The sequence below is a fragment of the Colius striatus genome, chromosome 2 (genome assembly GCF_028858725.1).
Source record: "Colius striatus isolate bColStr4 chromosome 2, bColStr4.1.hap1, whole genome shotgun sequence".
Lineage (NCBI taxonomy): Eukaryota > Metazoa > Chordata > Aves > Coliiformes > Coliidae > Colius > Colius striatus.
The window spans coordinates 121,072,110-121,093,829 of NC_084760.1; the positions used below are offsets into that span (position 1 = coordinate 121,072,110).

General features: G+C 49.6%; 3 protein-coding genes across 9 annotated transcripts in view; 2 read left to right on the top strand and 1 right to left on the bottom strand.

Moving 5' to 3' along the window:
• The window catches only part of PSME4 (proteasome activator subunit 4), a 90,231-nt gene that overhangs the window by 64,641 nt on the left and 3,870 nt on the right, over window positions 1-21,720 (top strand). For 2 of the 6 annotated variants that reach the window (XM_061989346.1, XM_061989341.1), the window contains 7 exons: window positions 1,065-1,198; window positions 1,651-1,789; window positions 2,435-5,019; window positions 5,701-7,352; window positions 13,368-13,528; window positions 16,815-16,925; window positions 21,214-21,386. In XM_061989346.1, the coding sequence (XP_061845330.1) occupies window positions 1,065-1,198; window positions 1,651-1,785 (269 nt within the window). In that variant the 3' untranslated portion in view covers window positions 1,786-1,789; window positions 2,435-5,019; window positions 5,701-7,352; ... (1 more) ...; window positions 16,815-16,925; window positions 21,214-21,386. Of the gene's footprint in view, window positions 1-1,064; window positions 1,199-1,650; window positions 1,790-2,434; window positions 5,020-5,700; window positions 7,353-13,367; window positions 13,529-16,814; window positions 16,926-18,694; window positions 18,778-21,213; window positions 21,387-21,720 lie in introns of all 6 variants that reach the window. The other 4 variants (XM_061989345.1, XM_061989343.1, XM_061989344.1 and 1 more) reach the window with 4 other exon arrangements.
• On the top strand, window positions 7,277-11,082 carry GPR75 (G protein-coupled receptor 75). Of its 2 annotated transcripts, XM_061989349.1 has the most exons (2): window positions 7,277-7,352; window positions 8,460-11,082. In XM_061989349.1, coding segments are annotated over exons 1-2 (1,359 nt in total). In that variant the 5' UTR covers window positions 7,277-7,350; the 3' UTR covers window positions 9,817-11,082. The 2 variants fall into 2 exon arrangements, with proteins under 2 accessions (XP_061845333.1, XP_061845332.1); XM_061989348.1 differs by lacking the exon at window positions 7,277-7,352 and having other exon boundaries at window positions 8,233-11,082.
• Window positions 13,483-17,075, bottom strand: LOC104560709 (toll-like receptor 2). Its single transcript, XM_010206127.2, has 2 exons — window positions 17,019-17,075; window positions 13,483-16,173 (listed from the first exon to the last, which is right to left on the bottom strand). Exon 2 carries the CDS (start codon window positions 16,170-16,172, stop codon window positions 13,596-13,598), a length of 2,577 nt encoding a protein of 858 aa, XP_010204429.2. The 5' UTR covers window position 16,173; window positions 17,019-17,075; the 3' UTR covers window positions 13,483-13,595.

The following is a 21,720-nucleotide window of genomic DNA, read 5'->3' on the forward strand; positions in this document are numbered from 1 at the left end:
AAAAGGGCTTTTCATTCCCAGGCACTCCTGAACCATAATGTCAAATCACTTGTCCTTCCAAACCTTATTGTGTGTTTGTGTACATAGTGCAGATCCTAATCCTTGCTAAGTGCTTGGGGCATTGATTTCCAGCATAAATGATGAATGAGAATGCCAAAACAGGCAAATCATGGCTTTATTATGGATTCCTACGTCAAACTAACTTATTGCTCTTCCAGAGTAAATATCAGAGACTTCTCCATTTCCCACATGCACAGTTGATGTAGTTAAGAATGCAGATGGTCAGGGATAGCTGTTTCCTCAGTAAATCCACTTCACTGCCACAGCAGTTTGTTACCAGTGTGGTTTTTAATTCTAAACACAAAAAACCCACCCAACCCAATAGACACACACCAAAAAACCCACAAACCCGAGAAATGGCCTTAGTTAACCTTAGTTAGGAGTTTTGGCTTCTGACCAACCGTTTCATGTAGCTGAGTCACATTCCTTCGACCCAGAAGGACTGGGTTTCCACCTTGTCATATAGTTGTGGTAACTGGGAAGACATTCTGGATGCAGAAGCAAGGAGCAGCAGAGAATGTAGCTCACAAACTATTTAATGAGTAGAAAGAATCTCAGAGAGAAGGAAGCTCACTTGAAATGTTTATCAGGGGAACAGCAGTTGGAGGTTAGAAATGAGAGAACTAGAGAGCAAAACGGACTTGGTGTGAAAGAAGCAAGTTGGAGATCCTTATGCTTGTGTCAATTTATTTGACTGTGGGGTCTGCAGAACTACCTGCCTTTCTGTAGAAGCTCAAGGTTTCTCTGCTGTGGCAGGGTTTTGGTTTGTTTTTTAATTCAAAACTCCCTCAGTGCTGGCATAGAATCATAGAATGGTAGGGGTAAGTTATTCTGATTGGATCACCTCTGTTTAATATACAGGCTCTCTTCAGTCATTCCCATTCATTAAAAATAGCCTTCTCTTCCCTGGTAAGCAGTTTGAAGTTTGGCTGTGTCACTGAGGAATGTGTTAGAGGGAACAGTTGCACCTTTGCCCAATGTAAGTGTGTGTCCTGCAATTGCAGACTTGGTGAAGCGCCATGCTGGGGTGCTGGGGCTCAGCGCCTGTATCTTGTCAAGCCCATATGATGTACCCACCTGGATGCCACAGCTCTTGATGGATCTCAGTGCCCACCTTAATGATCCTCAGCCTATTGAGGTAACCACACTTATCTTTTTCTGTGTAATACAGCACATCCTTGGCTCCCCTTTCCTAGAAATGAACAGGAAGCTGTTAAGCAGTTTACTTTCTGCTACTTTTTATTAAATGGTTCCAAATGCATTTGAAGTCATGGATTGCTTTAAAGTGGTTTTGGTGCTAGTTCTAATCTTGCTTTCAGATTTAACGCATGAACTGAAAGCTGCAAGAACGATGCCTGTAACGAGGACCTAGTTCTTTTTTGCATTAACAACTGGCCTCTTGTGCATGCCAGCTGTAGAAAATATCAGCCTGAACCCAAGCAATCGCTCTGAAATGCTTAAAACAACAGCTGCAACTTTGCTCAGACACTTTGCTGTGCTCAGCAGTTATTTTTGCTGTATTCAATGCTTGTTCCTTGTGGTGCTCAAGCCCATAACTGATGGGATCAATGCTGATTGTCTGCTGTGCAGATGACTGTGAAGAAAACGCTGTCCAATTTCCGGAGGACCCACCATGACAACTGGCAGGAGCATAAACAGCAGTTCACAGATGACCAGCTACTAGTCCTTACTGACCTCTTGGTTTCACCATGCTATTATGCATAGAGAGGTAAGATGATCTGTTTTGACATAAATTGACAGAAATACCAGTCTTGCAAAACCTACTCCAGCTCTCCGGTGTGGAGTAGGGAGGAATCCCTAACCACAGGCAACATGCTACAGCCAGATGTCAGTCCCTTGCACCTCTAATGGGCTGCTCAAGATCAGACTTATTTTGGTTAAGTATTACCCATCTTTCTGTGTGCCCTTGTACACCAGCATTTTGCTAAGCCACACTTGTTTCCTTGAATAGTGAACTTCCTTTTCTCCATTTTCTGCCAGCTGCCTGCCTTTCAAATGCCTGACAGGTTGACTAAAGGCAAGGTGCCTGCTGCTTTGTCCTTGTGATGCTTCTGAGCATGTTAGCCCACTGCCCAGTCCAGTGTATCATCTGCATCTCACCGTGGGGAACAGCTACTACCAAACTGTTTCCTCTTACCCGTTATGGCTTTTGCTCTTCACACAAGCACATCCCCCAGAGAGGGAATCCATTCCTGGAGTTTCTCTTGTTCCCCTGCAGTATTCAGATCTCTGTTGTATTGGGATGTTTTGTGATAATATGCCAAGAGAAGTTTTAATTGCTGTTTTCATCCTGTTCTGTGGTAATGGCATGAGGTGTTAACCTTGTTTTGAATTCAATCTTGTTTCTTTTCAGGTTCCTTCTGGAAGAGTGAGGATAAAGGAACCTATCCACAAAATAAAGGAAACTCAAAAGAAACGTTTCATGTAGAAAACTTTTGTGTTGGAAATCATGATGCCTAATCAAAACCACTTTTGAAATCAAACATGAAGACCTGGTCCTATTCAAAAAGAATTTCACCTCCCCAGGGAGCAGCTGTGGGAGCCCCACAGTCTGCTTTGTACCTGCACTTGCAGAGCCCGCTCATGAGTTGATTGCGAGACCTTTCTCATTGTCCTCCATCACACATCAGTCTTGTTTCTGCTTTTCTTGCACACGGTGACTTAGCCTGCACATTTCCTACCCTCTTTTCCTGACCTTTCTTCCCAGCTGTTTCTTACATGAAAAGATATGCAGAACCAGAGAGTGCTGCAAACCAGAATATTCTCAGTGAAGCTCTCCAATTCTGTTGATGCAACCTGTTCCCTAAGTCAGCACACGATGCCAGGAGCCTGTCTTTGTCTCAGAGTTGATTTTTCACTACTCAGATCTGAGGGCCTGTCAGGTGATGGGCTCTGCATCATTCAGTCCACCTCAGGGCAGAATTGCCTTTTTGTATCTTCCTTGTCCAAATGTAAATAGCTGATCTTCTCTGTGCAGTAGAGATGATGGCAGGACAAAATGCCTGGCTAGGTCTTCATAGATAGCTTGACCACGTGTGAAATAAACATCTGTGATTATCTGCATATTTTTAAGGGTGAAAGACTGTGGGTGTTTCCACATCATTAGAGCCCACACGTGGGAAATGGTGGACTAGCAAGTGGTGGCTGGGTTCACAGAATGAAGGTGTGCACAGTGTGAGAAGGCACTGAATGGCTGACTGTTTCTATGCTCATCAGGATTGTCACTGTTTGGGCAAGCATCTCTTGTTCCAAGATTGTGGGAGCTCTGTATCTTCTTTGCCTGCAGCTTTGTTGAGAGACTGGTATCTGTTGGCTATTTAACAACATGTTTAATATGTGTTACATAGTTGTAAAAGACTGTATAAATTGTAGAGGCATTGCATTGACAAAACATTGTACAGTTTGCAACCTTTTACATGACACCATTGTGAAATTAATTTGTAAAGATTCATACTTAGATGTTAATACAGCAGTAGCTCTGGCTTTTGTATCGAATCAAATGCCATTCTTAGTTTTTTAAATTATTTTCTTTATCAGGACCTCTCTTTGTGTCTGGAAGGCAGAGCTTTTGCTTCTCCTGTACCCCATCATCACTGTGTCTCATGCGGGTTTTAATGCAACACTTGTGGCCGTGTCTGAAGGCTGGCATCACATTTTCTGGCGTGATAAGTTCATAGAGTGTGAGGTGCATTGAAATAATTCATCAGCTGTTGGTGTGTTTCGACTTCCATGCAGCCCTCCAGGAGCACTGATACATTTCCAGTGACCTACCTGCTGAGGGTGTGACTCACTCCAGACTCCAGCACAGCAGAGTTCCTGGCGCAGTGTCTCCCGAGTGGCAGCACACAGATGTAACCACTGTATAGCGTAGTGCCAAATCTATTATTTCCATTGTGTATGTAGTTTAAGACACAATAAATGGACTGTTTGTAACAGCTGCAACTTTCTGTGTTCCTCAAGCTCAGACTTGTGACTCTGAGACTGTAACTGCAGGTTGTTCACTGAGCTTTTCCTGAGGTGTGTGTTTGTTGTGGGCTTTGGCAGTGAATGAAGGCAAAGGATTAATTAAAGATCTAGTGGTTTGGAAACTAGCTCTTGTATTGATGTAAACATGCCTTGTACCTGGTGAGGTTTCTGTGATTCCACTGAAAGCTGGAGAAGCTATTTGTTGATAGGTTTTTATAGAGCTTTGAAACTAGTGGAAAGAATTTGCTGCAGAGGATCCTCTGTAAAGTATGTGTTGGCTGATGAACTGATGCAGCAGATGCTGTATGTGCTGTTTTGCCTACACTAAGGGCAGCTGACTGTTGCTGCTTTTTACTGCAGTTGGGAGTTTCTTTTGTTCTGTATCTGTAGTCAAGGTGTAGCTGGAGTTGTTGCAGTGTTGAGGATCTAATGCTCTGTAGTCAGGGCTGTGATGGCAAATACCTGGCTGGTATGAATTCACAGTGACTGTTTATAAATCAGCGATAAGTTACTTGATCCAAACAGATGGCCCAGAAAATAGAGTGCCTACTCAAAGTACAGTTCTGTAGGATAAAATACATACACACCTGTGGGAGTGTGAACCAACTTGAACCCAATTGATTGGTCTTCTGAGAATGTAGGAACAGTTTAGAGTTCTTCATCAAATACCACAAGTCCATTGGTGCTTTTGTTCCCTGACTTTCACATCATGAGTTCTGAGCTTTTTGTCACTTTGTCTTCTGCTGTCTCTTCCCTAAAGCCTTAGAGATGAAACAACTGAAATACCTCAGTCTGGAGAGAGAGACATTTCTAGCATGAGAGGAGAGGATTTTCCACCGTGAACAGAAAGGGAGATGGAAAATATGTCTTGGAGATGGTCTGGTGTCCTTGATAAGCCTTAGTGACCACGTGTCAGTCTGCACAAATCACCTCAGTGACCACCACTGTCTGAAGCACCAAAGAATGACTGATGTAAGGCAGAATTTGTTGGGGGATTGGGTTTTTTTGCAGTGACGTCCTGTTAGTGCCTATCTTGCTAGAGGATGAAGTAGAGTGGTCTCCCACTTTTCCATACTCAAGTGGCTACATTTGTGTGTGTGGAACTGCTGAAATCACAGCAGAGACACAATGCTTTGCTAAAAATGTACAGGAAAGTTATCAGTTAGTCAAATAAGACATCAGTGTGTGCCTTTGGGTGGCACCACGTTGGGCCAGAGTCCTTGTAAGGTTTTAACTTTAATCCTGCTGTGAATTACCAGTTAAACAGTTTCACATTCTCACGGCCATTGTGCGGTAACTCGAGTGGATTTCCCCATCCCAAAATACCCTCTGCACATAGTCACCTTGCTGCACAGGCTCTGGAAAACCACATTTCCAGTAAGAGGGTGGAATTCTGCCTGAACCTTACAGATTGTCTGCAAGCTAGAGGTAACCATGCTCTGGGGAAGGGGGTTTGTGGTAGCTAATGCAAGGAGGTACCTGGGCCACTCAGGCAGCAGTGGTTTCACAGTCTGCTGCAAGGAAGAGGTGGTTGGATTACAGAACACAAACTGTGGAAGATGTAGAATGGGGCTGTTTAAGGCAATGCACACACATGGCAAGCAAATTGTCATTGGCTTGCACTGAGGGCTTTTTCTCTCTCTTGATCAACAGGTGCTTCTTAGACACATTAAGAGAGATTTAGAAGGGAAAGTCCATGAGGTGGTGAGAGGCAAGAAAAAGGTTAGTATTGTCTCCCTGAGAAGGAGAGTGACTCTTAGTAAAGCTGTTTTGAATCAAGGGTTCTCTCAGCACAGAGAAAAGCTTAGACTGCAAAGATTGTTAGCAGAATTACCTTTGATTTCTGATGGATTGGAGTGCAGGGCTTAGAGGAATTAGCTGCATCCTAACAAGACAGGCTGTTTCAAAGGATAAAAAGGAGAGGGAGCCTTGCTGCTGGCCATGAGCCTTTCCTAACTCGAGATTAAATGACTTCTCTCACAAAAGGCTCTTGGAAGTTCAGCCTGCTTTCCCTGCTTGGACTTCTGGCATCCAACTTACTGCAGGTAGCTTGGAGAAATTACCTGAGCAGATTTTGCTGGTAGAGATGCAGCTGGACACCCACTTCCCTGGGAATAGTGAGGGGTACTAAGAAATAGGAGATCCAACTATTTCTGACTGGGTGTACAGAGGAAAAACAGCAGTAAACCTAATAAATCTGCTTTAGCAATGACTGTGTGGTCAGATTAGCAAAGAGGTCTTAGGCAGAAAATTAGGTGAGTTGACCTAGAAAATGTTCTGTTAAAGCAGCATTTTAAAGCTTTTGTTTATTCACTCCTGGCTTTTGTTTCCCTCTTTCTGGGTTAATCTCCCCTTTTATTATTCCCACTTTTTTTCCCCTACAACTCTTTCTGTTAAAATCCCAAGGTACTCTTCTTAGGGGCACCTTTCAAAGTCACTTCCTCTTGTGAAGAGAACAATCATCACTGTTTCCTCACTTTGAAGTAATCCCCTCTTGCATTAGGCTGGTGTTTAGTCTGTTGTTTAATCATGCATTTCAGCTCTCTCTGATGTTTATGAATAAGGTGGGATCCCCCTCATTGAGTTTTCTTACCAGGGAAAAGCCTTGTGCTCAGCAGGGCTGGGATTCACCCACAGAATGCAAAATTAACCGTGAGTTGGAGGACAAAACTATAAGTAAGTGTGAAAAGTGGTAGCCAAGCTGAGAGCCAACATAGCCTGAAGCCAGGGGAACCCAGGGGCATCGTGTTCAGGGGTTTGAGACTTCCTCCTCCTGTCTGCAGCTAGCTTAAGAATAAAACCAAAGCCAAATGCACCTGACCTAGTTGCCCCTTTCCCTGCTGCAGACCCTGCTGACCCATGGGGCCTGCTTGGCAGCTGGAGGTGTTGAAGGTGCAAGGCTCAGAGGCCAGGCTGTTGCTGGGATCAGGGGTTTGCTGAAACAAACTGCTCTTGGTTTCAGAAAGAAATGCTTAGGAAAGACAAGCTTTCAGCACAGTTGTCACTGATGGCTCCACATTGCACTGCTGTGCTTGCACATGATTGCTGGGGTAGGGGAAGATAGTTGAGACAACATACAGGTTTGGACAAGTGTATAGTTAGGATATATAGAAATGCACAGCTGGAGACAAGTGCCCATGCCTAAGGCAGAAATACTGCATCTTTTCATAGCACTTCTGTGCCTTGCCTAGCTGGATGTTGATCTTTTCCACCTGCATTTCCAGGGCCTGGGCTTGAGCTCCCCCAGCTATATCTGCCTGTGACAACCTGTGTTGCCTCAGAGAACGTGCGCTCATCCAACCCATGTAAGTCTTTCAAAACCATCCTTTTAAGTGCTCAGACAGCTCTCTCCATCACTTGAAATGGCAACTACTCCTATTTGTAACGGTAGATGATAAATGTGGCAGATAATACTGCTTATTGTGTCCCCCCCACCTCTTGTGTGGGGCTACAGAATATCCTGTGCACAGGTAACACATGAGGCCACCCCTACTCTGCTGAGTTTGCTCAGGAAAGCATTGCAGAAGTGCAAGCAGGGGAAGGTGCAGCATGCAAAACTCTGCCTTAGATCTGGATGAACAGCAAGTCTTGGTTTGGGGCAGGTGTGCTGTTGCTGTTAAGTGAACCGTGAGGGATCTCAATGCCTTGAGTACCCAGCACTTGACTTGGTATCCTTGTTAGCAAGTCTTTCCCCCTCCCTTATTTGCTAAGAAAGCTTAGCAGGGCCAAGCCTCGGCCACATCGCTGGCCTCCCACCCCGCCTGGCAGGGGCCCAGGGACGAGGAAGAACTCCCGAGGGTGCTTCTGCGGCAGGCTGGACCGGCTCTGCCCTCGCAAACGCCATCTGCGCGGCATCCCGTGCCCGCAGGCTGTACGGCGCTGGGTGCGGGAGCGGGCGGCTGCAGGTCCGCGCCCGCAGGTGCAGCGCTGCCGGGCTGTGTGTGCGCGCAGGGCCGCGGCCCCGCCGCGCCGTGACTTCAGCCGCCGCGCAGCCCCGGCCCCGCCAGCGCCGCGGCGCAGGGAGCGGGGCGGGAGGCGCCTGCGGGGCTCCGGCGGCCGCGCCGAGCGGGGCCGGGGCCGGGGCGGGCGCCATGGCGGGGCGGGCGGCGGCGCGGCGGGGGCAGCGCTGAGGAGCGGCGGCCGCGGGCGGCACGGCCCGCCTCGCCTCGCCTCGGCCGCGCTGCCATGAACGCGTCGGGGCGGCTGCCGGCGGGGGCCGAGGAGGAGCCCCCCGGCGCCTCGCTGCTGCGGCTGGGCGGGAACGGCAGCGCGGGCGGCGGCCTCGGCGAGCTGCGGGAGGGCGCTCACGCCGCCACCCTGGCGGCCTGCGCCTCGCTGCTGGCGCTGGTCTTCTGCCTGGGCTCCTACGGAAACCTCATCGTGCTCCTGTCCTTCTTCGACCCGGCCCTCAGGAAATTCAGGACCAACTTCGACTTCATGATCCTCAACCTCTCCTTCTGCGACCTCTTCATCTGCGGCGTGGCCGCCCCCATGTTCGCCTTCATCCTCTTCTTCGGCTCGGCCCGAGGTGTTCCGGGCGCCTTCTGCTTCACTTTCCACCTCACCAGCTCCGGCTTCATCATCATGTCTCTCAAGACGGTGGCAGTCATCGCCCTGCACCGGCTGCGCATGGTGCTGGGGAAGCAGCCGCACCGCGCCGCCTCCTTCCCCTGCACCCTCCTCCTCACCCTGCTCCTGTGGGCCACCAGCTTCACCCTGGCCACCTTGGCCACCCTGAAAACCCACGGCTCCCGCCTCTGCCTGCCCATGTCCAGCTTCGCCGGCGGCGAGGGGAAGATCATCCTCTACCTCTACGTCACCGACTTCATCTGCTGCGTGGCCGTGGTGTCCGTCTCCTACGTCATGATCGCGCAGGCGCTGCGGAGGAACGCCCAGGTGAGGAAGTGCCCCGCGGTCGTGGCCGTGGGCGCCTCTGGACCGCAGCCCTTCGCGGGGCCGCCGGCTGCCCAGAGCGCCGCGCCCGCCTTGTACAGGAACCAGAGCTGCGGCCGGGCACACGGCCACGCCAAGCAGCTCGGCCTCCAGCTACAGCTCGTCTCAGCCGTCAACCTGTCCACGGCCAAAGACTCCAGGGCGGTGGTGACCTGCGTCATCATCGTGCTCTCTGTCTTGGTTTGCTGCCTGCCCCTGGGCATCTCTTTGGTTCAGGACGTGCTGTCCAGCAGCGGTGGTTTCGTTCTCTACCAGTTTGAGCTGTGTGGGTTCACCCTCGTTTTCTTCAAGTCGGGGTTAAATCCTTTTCTGTATTCCCGCAACAGCGCCGGGCTGCGGAGACGAGTCCTCTGGTGCCTGCACTACGGAGCCCTGGGCTGCTGCTGCTGCTGCAAGCAGAAGACGAGGCTTCGGGCCATGGGCAAAGGCAGCCTGGAAGTCAACAGGAACAAGTCATCCCACCACGAGACCAACTCAGCATACATGTTGTCTCCAAAACCTCAGAAGAAGTTTGTGGACCAAGCGTGTGGTCCCAGCCACTCCAAGGACAGCGTGCTGAGTCCCAAGGATTCTGCCGGGCATCAGCACTATGCGCAGAGCAGCTCCACCCCCATGAACACCCGCATCGAACCCTACTACAGTATCTACAACAGCAGCCCTTCCCAGGAAGTGAGCACCCCAAATAGCTTGCAGCCAGTGACCTCCACGTTCGGCTTTGCCAAATCCTACATTGCCATGCACTATCACACCACCAGCAACCTGGGCAGAGGCTGTGACAGCGCTTCCACTAAACCCATCCCGGTGCCCTCGCTGTAGCCTTAGGGGAGGGTGCTGGTTTGGAATCTCTGTGAGAGTCAAAACCAGAGATACTTTATCTCTGGGCTTGTTGCCTGAGCGTGGTTTTGTTACTGCATTTTACTGCTGGACAATTTGTTACAAAGTGCTGTAAGGACATGTGGTTCCTTATGTCACGAGGCAAAAGGGCTCGGAGAACGCTCTGAGGCCCTGCCAAGAAACGTTACCCTTATGGGTGCTTGCCATATTTTCAAGAAGGAAGAATTGGGAGGGTGCTTGGTGTGTGATGATGCTCAAGTTTAAACTCTTCCTGTTGCAGAGGGTTGAAGGAGAAGGGCGGTATTTCATTGTAGCAGGTGTCAGTAATAACAAGAGGCTCACAGGGGAAATGCTGGTTCTGCTGAGGTAACTGGCCCAATTTCCATCAACTTCAGCTGAAGTTTAGGATTTGGGTCTCTGCTCCCTAAGGCAGGACGAGGCATTTTACAAACAGCCTTTTATTGTCACTGGGGAAGGACTTTGAGAAGCATAGTGACACTAACAAACCTCTAAAGTACTGGTATTCCAGTTGCCGCTGTCCAGTTCTGTTAAGGATCGATGGCATTATGTATCCCAAAAGAATACGTCTGGGGAAGTGTTTCACAGCTGATAGAACCATGCAGTAGGTTTTACTTGAGAGATTAATGATCTCCTTGCAGACTTTTATCTGTTGGTTCTCTCCACAGTCAGCAAATAACAGGAGTCAAACACTGCTTCATGAATCTGACTCTATGTATAGTGTCACATGTGGTGGGAAGCCCGTGGTGGAACACAAGGACCCCCAGGCATTGCAGTTCCTGACAGCTGGGGCTTTTCAAAACAAGCAGTCAGCTTCCAGCTTCAGTGGACTTCAGCAGAGCCTCAGCTGAAGCAGCTATGTTCTTTCAGCAGCTAAGGAAGAACCGTGCCACAGACTTCTGGTGCCTCGTTACAGGAACCCGTTTGGGTCCTTGCCGTGTGTGAGTTGTTGTTGGTTCAGGCTGTTGGTGAACTCAGCTGTTTCCAAGGTTTTCCTGGAAGATTTATGACATTATGAATGTTGTTCTTTGTTTAACACTCTGAATTTTAAGTCATTTTGAATAATTCAGGACAGCTTTCTTGCAATAAAACGGTTGTGAACAACTTTCTAACACAAAGGCAAAACTGAAAGGATTTCCATCAGCCTTTTCTCCCCTCCCAGATATTTTTCTCTATGAACAAATAACACGGCTCCTTTCTAAAGTAATTATAAAAGATACCTAAAAGCTCTGTCTGGTTTGGTTTTTCTGTCTTGTCTTTGCCTTTAGTACAGAGTGCACTAATTTGGAGGGAAAGATCCTGTCATTTTGTGTCAGACTGCATGTTCTTAGCAGCGATTGCAGCTTCAGATTGTGTAGGGCAGGACTGCAAAAGCAGTGCCAAGGTGTGCTCCTCAGTTTACTTTGAGTTGGAGGTCTGCATTCAGACTGGGTCTGACAGTAAGCAGTTTGGAGTTTGCTGTGTGACTCATGGTATGCTTTTGGTCTGGAGCATGAGAATGTCATCACTTCATCAAAGAGCAGTTCCTTTCCACCTCATTAGTAAAAGTGGTTTGTATGGAGTGCTCACGTGGGAGTAAAGCCAGAGGGGTGCAGTGTTGGGATAGGAGGAGGTTTTGCTGCCTTGGTGGGATGTATTAACAAACAAACTGAAGCCCCTCCATAGCACTTTGTAATACTGCTTTTCTGATGACTCCTGGGGACAGATGTATTCTTTAATATATACATATAGATGTAGTGTCAGATAGGAAAGTGCAAGGCCTTTAGTCTGCAGGAGGAACAAAACTGATTCAAATCATCACTTGTACAAAATAACTGTCTGGGGAGAAGTTGTGGATGTAGTAAACAGAGATGGGATTTTGTCAAGATGTAGGTACAGCTTCTGTGAAGTGCATCATGAGCCGCAGTAACCAGTTCTGGGACAGAACAATGGGTCTAGACTCTTTTGGAGTGCAGCTTTTCTCTTTTCCCTTTAGCCCCGTGTGGGATGCCTGAGCTGCAGCGATCACAGAGCAGGGTTCAAAAAGCAGCTGTCTAATGGAGAGGGGAAGCAACATAGCCATGGGCAAAGGAGGTGGAAAATGGATGTGAAGAGAGGAGGTGAGGAAGAAAGGAAGCACTAGAAGTATGAGTACTGAATGGTTTAGTAAAAAGGTGGTCTGTAGTTAGTGCAGCCTGTAACACAAGAACAAGCTTCTTGTGAATAGGAAAGGCTGGTAAAGTACCATCCTTACTGCCTGCACGTGTGCTGGGGAACTCAGCCCTGCAGAGCTGCTTAGGAGCAAACCAGAAAGGTTCAACAGGTACTTCACGTGGGTAATAGGAATAGCAGGAGGCTGAGAGTTAAAGCCAACACGCTCTGGAATGCATGCAAAATGTGACACTCCAAGAATTAAAGTGATCCTTGATTTCTGGGGTTCAGGTGAAGCCATTGTGGGGGAGCACGTGCTTCACAGCTTGGTGTGATGCTGCTGCCCTTGGGTATGTGGCCTAAGGACTGTTTATCCTTACTTCCTGCCAGCCTGCATTCGTGCTGTTAGGTGTGTTGCTGACAGGTTGGCCAGGGTGTCTCACAAGATAAGGAGCAGCCTCAAAGAAATCATAGAGCAGCTTATTAGGAAAACAGGTGATGAGTTACTCAGGGCTGATCTCACTGACAAGTGACTTCTGGTTGCTTTTGTGAACAAAAATACTTGGAAGGCTTTATAGTTCAGTCTTTTGAAGTCACAGATCTTGCTTTGTGGTGACAAGAGTTGACTTTTTCAGCTGCTGGCCTGCAGTCCTGTATTTTTTAGCCTTTCTGTAGAAAACCTGAGAGCAAGTCCAGGTTGTGCCTATGCCTAATGATTTGTTCTCACCTAGTATTTGTTTTCTGTCATGGTCTGCTGATTTTCCTTGAAGATGCAAATTACACCAACTGTTTGGGTTGTTTTTTTCCAATTCAATAAATACAGTTGTTAAGTGGCAGTAGGTGATGACAAGGGCCATGCAGAGGCAGCACTGCACCAATTTGAAACGGGTCAGGGTGACTGTGTGAGTGCGACTTTCCTAGGTCTAAAGAATGATACACACAACTTTCTTGCTTGTTGTGCAGAAATGTTTGTAATAGCAGCCTTTAAATAAAGCTCAGACCAATTAGTAGCAGTAGAGGCTGACACACTCAGCTGGAGCTTTTCTGATTAGCTGGGGGTGTGTATTAATCTCTAATTACAAAAGACCTTCAAGTCTGATCTCTTCCACCGGTTACTTAAAGGGAGTGATGTAGCAGTGTGGGTTTGCAGTTGCCCCTCTGATGCCTACGTTAAGTACAAACCTTTTCTCACTAAACTATAGAAAGAAGCTGTTAGCTGTGTACTGTCCTGGGTTCTCTTGTTCTTGGGTGTACACTGTGTGTGCTCCCAAGCCAGAACTGAGGCTGGACAGCAACCTTGCCTTTGAACGGCATGGCTTTTCCCTGCGAGTGCTGGACGAGACGCTCAGGGCACGCAGTGTGACTCAGCCTGTTCTGCCTTTCAGCTGCCAGCCACAGCACTTCAACAAACGTTGGGAGCAGATGGAGCAAGTCAAACACCCAGCAAGAAAAGGCTGTTTCTCACATGCTACCGACCTGCTAGAAACCTCTCTGGGGACCGAGACAAGAAACAAACCTCACTGCAGCGCAGCAGCCTTTGCAGCAGGTAAGCACAGAAACGCTTTTATTGGACTGCAGACTTTCCAGGCACAGCTCTGCCCCGTTCCTGTCCCTCACTCCATCTCATACATGTCCTGAGCGCAGCCGTTCTCCGCTCTCACAAGGGCCTCGTTGGTTGTTTTTAAGACGGCTGCTAGCTGATGCCAGAACAGTTTCTGTTTGTGTTCCTCGGGGCTCCACTTCAAGTAGGTTTTCCTTTTCATCAGTTTCCTGAGTTTGCTGAACTTCTGTGGCACGCTGTTGAGTGGGAGGTCTTCCAGCACAATCATGATGAGAGAATCCTGGTTTTCGTTCAGGACCCGGTGCTCAGCAAAATACAGCTCGTACTGACACCAGCAGCTGTTGACAAAACTGGGAGAGAGCACAAAAAGGACTTTGTGGCTGTTCTCTATGCAGTAAAAGATGTTACCAAGTACAGGGTGCCCTGGTTTGAAATCCCTCTCGTGGTAACATATCTTGAATCCGCCGGTTTCCAGTTTCCTCAGTAGAATCTCCTTGGTCCAGTTTGCATCTTGCTCGCTGTAGGAAATGAAGGCATCGAAGGGCTTGTCTTCTGGCCTCTTCTCGTACTGCTTCCTCTTGGCCATACACCAGTACCAACCCATCCTCACGTACCACGGCCCATCGAAGCGCCAGCATAAGCCCGTGAGCACCAGAACAACCAGGATGGCAACGGAGGCCGTGATGGCCATCTGGATGCCCAGGGAGCAGTGCAGGAGCGTGAGGTTGCTGCTCTCCACCAAGGAGCCCCTTCTGGCCGGTGGGAAGCTGCACCTGAGCTTCCCTTTGCCATTTATCTGCAAGTGGGGGCTGTGCATATAGACATTCACAAACCAGTACAGGTCACAGTTACAGAAAAAATGTTTGCCTTCAACGGTGAGAACGCTCAGACTCGTTAACGGGCCAAAAGTGTCCTCCACTATGGTAGTGATGGCATTGTTGCTGATGTCTAACTCGACCAGGGAAGCTGGGAGAGAGCCTCGCTGCAGAAAGGAGATCTTGTTCCCTGACAGATTGAGATACCTCAGCCCTGGAAGAGACTTCCCAAAGTGGTCAGGGAGTTCTGAGATGAGGTTGTGGCTGCTGTCCAGATGAACGAGGGCAGGGAGGGGGCCGCTGGGTTCCAGTCTGGTGATGAGGTTGCCAGAAACACTGAGATACCGGAGCTTGCCCACGGCGCGGGTTAACGGCAACACGCTCAGCTTGTTCCTGCTGAGGTCACAGCGTGTCAAAGCCCCGGGGAAGTACTCGGGCTGCAGGGCCGTAACCTCGTTGTTCTGGATGTTAAACGTCGTTAAGTTGGAGAGGGACTTAAAAGTAGGGGGTATGGTCTTGATGTCGCTGTTGCTTATGTCGAGGTGCTGCAGGGAGCTGGGCAGGTCAGGAAGCACAGAGATGCGGTTGGTGCTGAGGTCCAAAAATAACAACTCTGCCATCGTGCCGGCAAACCACTCTGGCAGTTCCACAATGGAGCAGTTGGACATCTTGAGGCGTTTGACCTTCTTTGGGAGGCTTTGGATGGGTGTCCCGGCCTGGTTTCTGACAAACGAGATGGCGTCGATGTGTACAAATCCAGGGCCAGGCTTTGGAGCTGCGCCCGTGCCCTCGGCGCGTGCGGTGTAGATGAAGTGGTTGCCCTGCGTGTACATGGTCTCCAGGTTCCACAGCTTCTTAGCGAAATTGGAGGGGATCTGACTCACGTTGGTGAAGGACAAATCGATGACCCGGATGGTTGAAGGGAGGCACAGCGTGTCCAAGCTGTTGATGGGGTTGTGGCTAATGTTTAAGAACAAAAGCTTGCTGAGAGGGAAGCTGCAGATGGCCTCCACGTCCAGGATGTTGATTGTTAGTCTGTTGCAGCTGGCATCAATGGACCTCAGGCTTTTCATTGGCAAGAACAGCACGAACAGCGACAGGAGATCCATTTGCAGGTCGGTGTGACTAATGTCGAGCTCCAGAATGCTGTCCAGCTGAGCTTGGCAGAGATCTGGGTCCAGTTTTTGCATCAGCTCCTCCTCAGTGAGTTTGCTGTGTGACAGGTCGAGTGTCCCATTTACTGGCTCTCCGCAGAAATGAGGCCTCGGTGTGGCTGGCGGAGAGACTGTCGAGTTTCTCTCTGCTCTTTGAGGAAGATGCCTTGGCCTTGGGTTGACATTTGGCAGCACAGATGGGCCTCCTGAATGTGGCTGCTCTGAGGAGTTACCACAGTGCTTATAAAGCTGCAAAGCCCCCGAGGCTTCACTAGTGGGTGAGAGCTTCAGGGGGGCTGGAAGATCCGATACAACAAGTTCCTTACTGTTAAATGATAAATCCACAGAAGCAAGGCAGGGCAGACTCTCAAATGCACCAGGTTCAATGTCCTTAATCTGGTTATAGGAAAGGTCTAAAACTTGCAGCAGAACAAAACCCTCCAGGTCCCTCTTGGTGATGCTTCCAATGACGTTGTGTGAGAAATTGAGTGCTCTTGCCGTTTTTGGAGCTCGTGCTTCTGATACAGAAGAGAGGTTTAAATAGGAGTAGTTATAAACTGGGGAGGCATAGGCTGCAGGGGTTTGAGTTAGGGATCCATTTGCTCTGCTCAGTAAGAAAGGCATGAAGTAGAAATGAAGGCTTCCAATAAGGATCCTCATCCTGGAGGAAAGAAATGTAAAAGCCATCGTTGTAATATGCTCTGAGTTAACAAATACCCTTAAAAACGCCCCCAAAAGCCTCGTTTACTTGCAAGTACAGAAATTGTTTCATTAGCTGGATCCATGAATCCCTTTTTATCCACATAAACAGACACATCTCACTTCCTTGTTGCTTCCAAGAGGCAATGCTAAAGCTAGTGTCAGGTCTGAAGGCATGCTGTTCATTTCAGGTCATTGTAAATAAAGTCTACATGGTTTTTTCTTCTCTCTTTTCTCTCTCCCTCCCCCTCTCCCCAGGCAGGCACTGAGCAGCCTTTGCAATAGCATCTTCCTGTTGCATAACCTAGAAGTTGCACTTCTGGGGCCTCACACACAATCTTAAGGGCTGGCAGGGACCTCAAAAGCTCATCCAGTCCAGTAGGATATTGCAGACTTGCCTGAGGCAGCCTGTGCCAGGAGAGGTCACTGCCTGTGGGGTTGGAGATGTCCCGTTGCCTGGGAGCATCACAGCCCAGCTCCTCTCCTGCCCTGGCTCTGTCACGAGTTTCCTGACACCTCCACTCCATGACTTGTATTTATTACTTGAAAAGGCAGGAAGGTGTGCAGCTTCGTGTTACCATCATCCCCTTTGCTGCCCATCAGGTTTGGACCAACCAGTTGAGCTGAAGAGAAGGGACCCCAGCGCTGTGGCAGCAGGATCCCCCCGGAGTGCCCCTCATCCCTCCCTCCTCGCAGGCTGCAGGAGCCACACGGGTGAGCAAGCCCCCGGCGCCTTCAAAGCATTGCACGTTGGGCTAACAGCTAACAGCTCCCTCCTGCTTCAGCGGCGCTCCCCGTCCCTCTTACCCTGCTTTTAACCGCTCTCCTTGGCGCTGCTCCTGCGTGCTGTGGCCTGCTGCTGCCTTTTGTAGCTCCGGTAGGGGAGTGGGGCGGGACGGGACGGCCCCCGGAGCCGCCCGGCCCCCTCGGCACAAGCCGCTGCCCTTTGCAGGGCCGGCAGAGGAGGCTTGTGCCCGGCTTGTTTCCCCCAGCAGCTGCTCAGCCCGTCGCTGAGGGGAAAAGCAAAGGTGGGAGTTGCACGTTTTAACAGTGAGACGCCGTGAATGGTGTGTGTGCCGGCTGTGCTGCGGGCAGAGCGTGCCAGGGAAGCTCTGCACACACAGGGTTAGAAAACTGATGGGCTCCAGTAAGGTGATTCGGGTGTGGGGTGTTTCCCGAGGTAGGGGAGGGTTTCCTAGTGGGCTATCTTAGGTGTGAACACGAGCTCTTGCAGGCCAGAAGTACCCTGCAAAGTGAGCAGTTGTAGCTTTTGTGCACTTTAGCAAGTGGGGGGAAAACAACAGGAGATTCAGTTGGGATGCTGACAGAGGGCAGGCAGCACATTGCACAAGGTGTAGAGCTGCTGCATTCTTCCCGCTATTGAGGTGGTTTTTTAATGCTCTTTTGTAACTCCCAGTGACTGGAAACTCTTGTAGCAACCCAGAGGCTCCCCTGTCCAGTCCTGGGGGGCTGGAAAACCCCAAGGTTGTTTGTGCTCCCTTCCTGGTCTGACCACGCACTTTCCTGCCCCAGCAGGTCCTGGGAATTGCCCTGGAGTCATCCATTCTTCAGACAGAGCCAAACTTGCTTTAGTAGATAGGAAATGAAGAACATTTCAGACATGTCAGGGAAGATTTTCACTCCTGCTTTCAACTTAGGGTGACTCCACTGAGTCTTTCTTCCTTCATCTAAACATAGGTGTGCTGCTGCTGGACCTCCCTCTTTGTTGCCTCCCTGGGAGGATGCAGCAGCTGTGTGCTAGCACAGGGCTGTGGGAAAATGTCTCCGACCTGGCTGTGTGAATTGTGGCTGGAACTGACAAACTGGGAGAGTGTTATTTGGGTATTTGTTCTGCCCATGTGTTGTGCTGGCACTATGCTGATGTTTGTTTCATCCAGCACAGCACTGGAAATGTGATTAAGGGAGGAGAGCTGAAGCTGTGCAAGACCTGCTCAGATGCAGAGAGGGTGGACACCAGCCTCCAGGAGACAGACCTCTAAGGGACTTCTCTTATTAAAGCAGGCTTAGATTAGGGTGCTGGATGAAAACCCTAAGTGCTAGCTGTATAGCTATACACACAGGGTATTTGTGACCAGGAAATGCACTTGTCTGCCTCTGCCCAGGCAGAGGGGATAATGCCCTGCCTTTCTGTACCACACAGCACCTTAATTCACTCCTTTAGCTAAACGAAACTTCCCAGGGACCGTGTTGCTTTGCATGCTGAGCCACTGCCCCCTCTCAGACCCATCCATCAGCTGTGCAGGTGTCTTACAGAAGCAGGCCCTCTGCTCCTTCATCCTGCCTTGCAGCTAATTGATAATCTGTGACTTTAACTGACAATAAGAAATAAGCTCTAAAAGGAATGCCTCTTGGCTGAGGGCTGCAGCCTGTGAGCAGTGTCTTTGGAAAGGCAAATGAAGGCACAGCAATGACATGACTCTCACCTTCTGCAGCCACTTCTGATTTCCCTGTCTGATGTTCAGTCAGCAGGTCATGGCAGGAGGTGAGCACTGCTCTGGGTTCCACAGGAGGACCCCACAAGTGAGCTTGGGACCTTCCTGTGCAGGTACATTAAGTGCTTGGTGCTGATATTTGTTCTTTCCATGGGCATAAAACCTCTGCTCTGGGACCTGAACCAGCTCATTCTTTGAACTGTTCTAGCAGTAAATAACCTGGATAGGTGGCACGTTTCACTTTCTCAGGGGTTCTTTCCTTTGATGTAACTCCATTGACTAATTGCAGATGCTATCAGTACCTTTCCTGCCACTTTGCTCCCTGCCAGCCACACAATTTTCCATGTTGCTGGCTCTTAAGTGAGTGTGAAAACCTCCCTCCCTCCCTCCCTCTCAGGCTGAGAAGCAAACCTGCATCTTGTGCACAAATCTAAGCAGATCCACCATTCAGTTCTGCTTTGGGCTTTCCACATGCCAGAAGAGGCTTTGGTTTTGGTACTGACACGTTCCTGCAGCTCAGGCTTTCTCTGGGAGAGGGTCAAAGCAGCAAGTTACTCTCAAGTGCACGTTTCAAGTGTGCAATTCAGAGCATTAGTTATTTCTCATGGTCTGTTGGGTTTTTTTGGTGTGTCTCTTCTCCCCTCACTCCCACTTCCATGGTCAGCTGTTGGTCAGGGAGAGGTGGGAGAAGGCCTCAGAGCAAAGCCTGGTCTCTTTGTGGATTCATATGCTTGTGAGCAGATTGGAGACAGGGTCACAACATCTGTGGGAGTGTTGCTTCCTGTGTGGGAGAAAGCAGAGGCTGCAGGGGTATGGAGAACCACCAAGTCCAGATTTAGTGGGTTTGGCAACAGTGTGGTTTGCTCTTCAAATGGCAAAAGTTGGCCTTAGGGGCCAGAGCTGCTTAGTCAAAGCCAGGGTGCTTCCCCATCTTCCACATCACACATCTGTGCTGTGCAGGGAAGTGGAGTTCCTTACCTTCTGCAAACTATTCTTATCTTGTCCCCTGATGTCATTACCACACCCAAGGCGTGTGCAGGAAGGCTTGGCATGCTCTGGGTTCTCTTCCCTTTTAAGCATGAGCAAGCCCCCTGGATGCTGAGGCAGCCTGACCCCGTCCCAGCCCACGCCACTGTCTGCCTTGGGACATCAATGGCAGGTACATCCACATCAAACCTGGGGCCTCTGCTGCCTTGCCAAAGGACAGCCAAGTAGATGTGGGGCAGCCTTGATTCAGAAGAAAGCTCTCCCAAGGGAACTGCACAAATCTGATCCTTGCACCTGCTGCCAGAGCCACGAAGAGAGGATTCAGCAGCCCACTGCAGAGGCAGGTTAGCTGAGGCCAAACAGCTATTGATTTTTCTTACAGTGTGTTGACATGGGGATGTATCTCTGATGCTGTACACTGAGTGTGTGAGGCCTCTGACAGGCCAGACCTGGGGTCAAGGCAGACAAGAGGTAAGGGTGCTGCTCCAAAGCACTCCTCCAAGGCTGGGAGCCATTCCTGCAGCTTTGCAGGTTGTGCAACAGTTGCTTGAGTGTGGCAAAAGACAACCTTCACTGCAAGGTCCAGAGTCACACCACCTCTTGCTGGGTGCTTGATGGGAAGATGAGTCCAGCTGACTGCTGAGGCAAGTATAGGACCTGTAGGGAAGCTAAGTTAAAGATCTGAAGTCCAGAGCACACTGCTTTCATGTCTTCTCTAAAAGCTGCTGCTGAAAAACAGCATTAGAAGTTGTATCACTCTCAGCTTTTTTGTATCACAAGATGAGGGGGGAAAAATGTCTGGGTAGAGGCCTCTCTGCCAGGGAAAAAGAACCTCCCAACTCAGTAAAAGACTCTTTTCCCCCTTTCCATTTCCTCTGGCCCACTGCAATGGGCAATAAAGGTGTGGGCAGGAACCAATGGCTTGGAATTGAAATGCTGTCTCATCCTGCTGCTGCTCTGGGCCTTTTTTTGTCTCCAGGGATGAAGAAATGTGTTCCATTGCACCAGTCTGTCAGCTTCAGGGGATATTCTGGGTAGTGTCTGACTAATCACATGCCAAAGGGTTAGCACATTTCTGTCTGACATCAGTTGTGAAATCCTGTCCCTTGCACAAGGCAAGAGGAAGTGTAGTGGGCTTAGAGCCATGTGCCCATGGCCACACACACACTGCCCTGCTCCTGCCCCTTCCAGCACAGACATCCAGGCACAACTTACACCATGGTGGAACTCAACTAAGCCAGTGCAGTCAATAAGCTCTCTCAGCTGTAAACTCACCCTTTCTGGCCTCCTTCCACATGCTGGGCCTGTGGTCCCATCTGTGCTTTGGAGCAATTCCTGCTCAGAACATGTGCATTCTGTGATTTGATGGCACACCTGGAAAAAGCCTGGGACTGACTTTCTGCCAGCTCCCCCCTGTGTTCTCCTGAGGGCAGGAAATCCTCAGGGGCAGGGTGGGGGGTGGCTGCAAACCAGGCCTTGGCAATCCAAATTCCTTACCTATGTAAGAACTGCTCTTTTACAGTCTTGAGACACTGCTGAGTAACATTTCAATGATCTTCTAGGACTGTACATTGCCAGCAGACCTAAAACTTCACGTGCCTGTACCAAAAACCTTACTTGTGAGGCAGCCACACTACAGAAGAGAAGAGAGCTCCATCCCAGCAGTGTCCCTGCCCTGGATGTCCCACTGTCACTGAGAGGACAGCTCCCCAGACAGCAGCCTGGCTCAGCACAGGTAAGAAGCCTGTCTCACTGCCACAAAACATGGAGTTGGGCATCCCTGGGAGGGTAGCTTAGCAAAGCAGCACATCTGAGGTGTGGCAGGGAGAATGTTCAGCCAGATACATTCAGATGAATTGGACAGTGTTAATCTTACCAAAAAAAAGAGTCCTGGAAAGCAGCCCAGGCTGGGGGAAGAATGAGCAGCTGAAGGGGAGAAGGGTACTGGGAGGAAGGGCTGTGATATTACTACAGCTCCAAGCAGTCCAAACGAGGTACCAGCTGGGTGTGGGCAGAGCAACGGTGATTGGTGCTGTAGCAGCTGCTGCAGGCTCCTGAGCCAGAAGCAT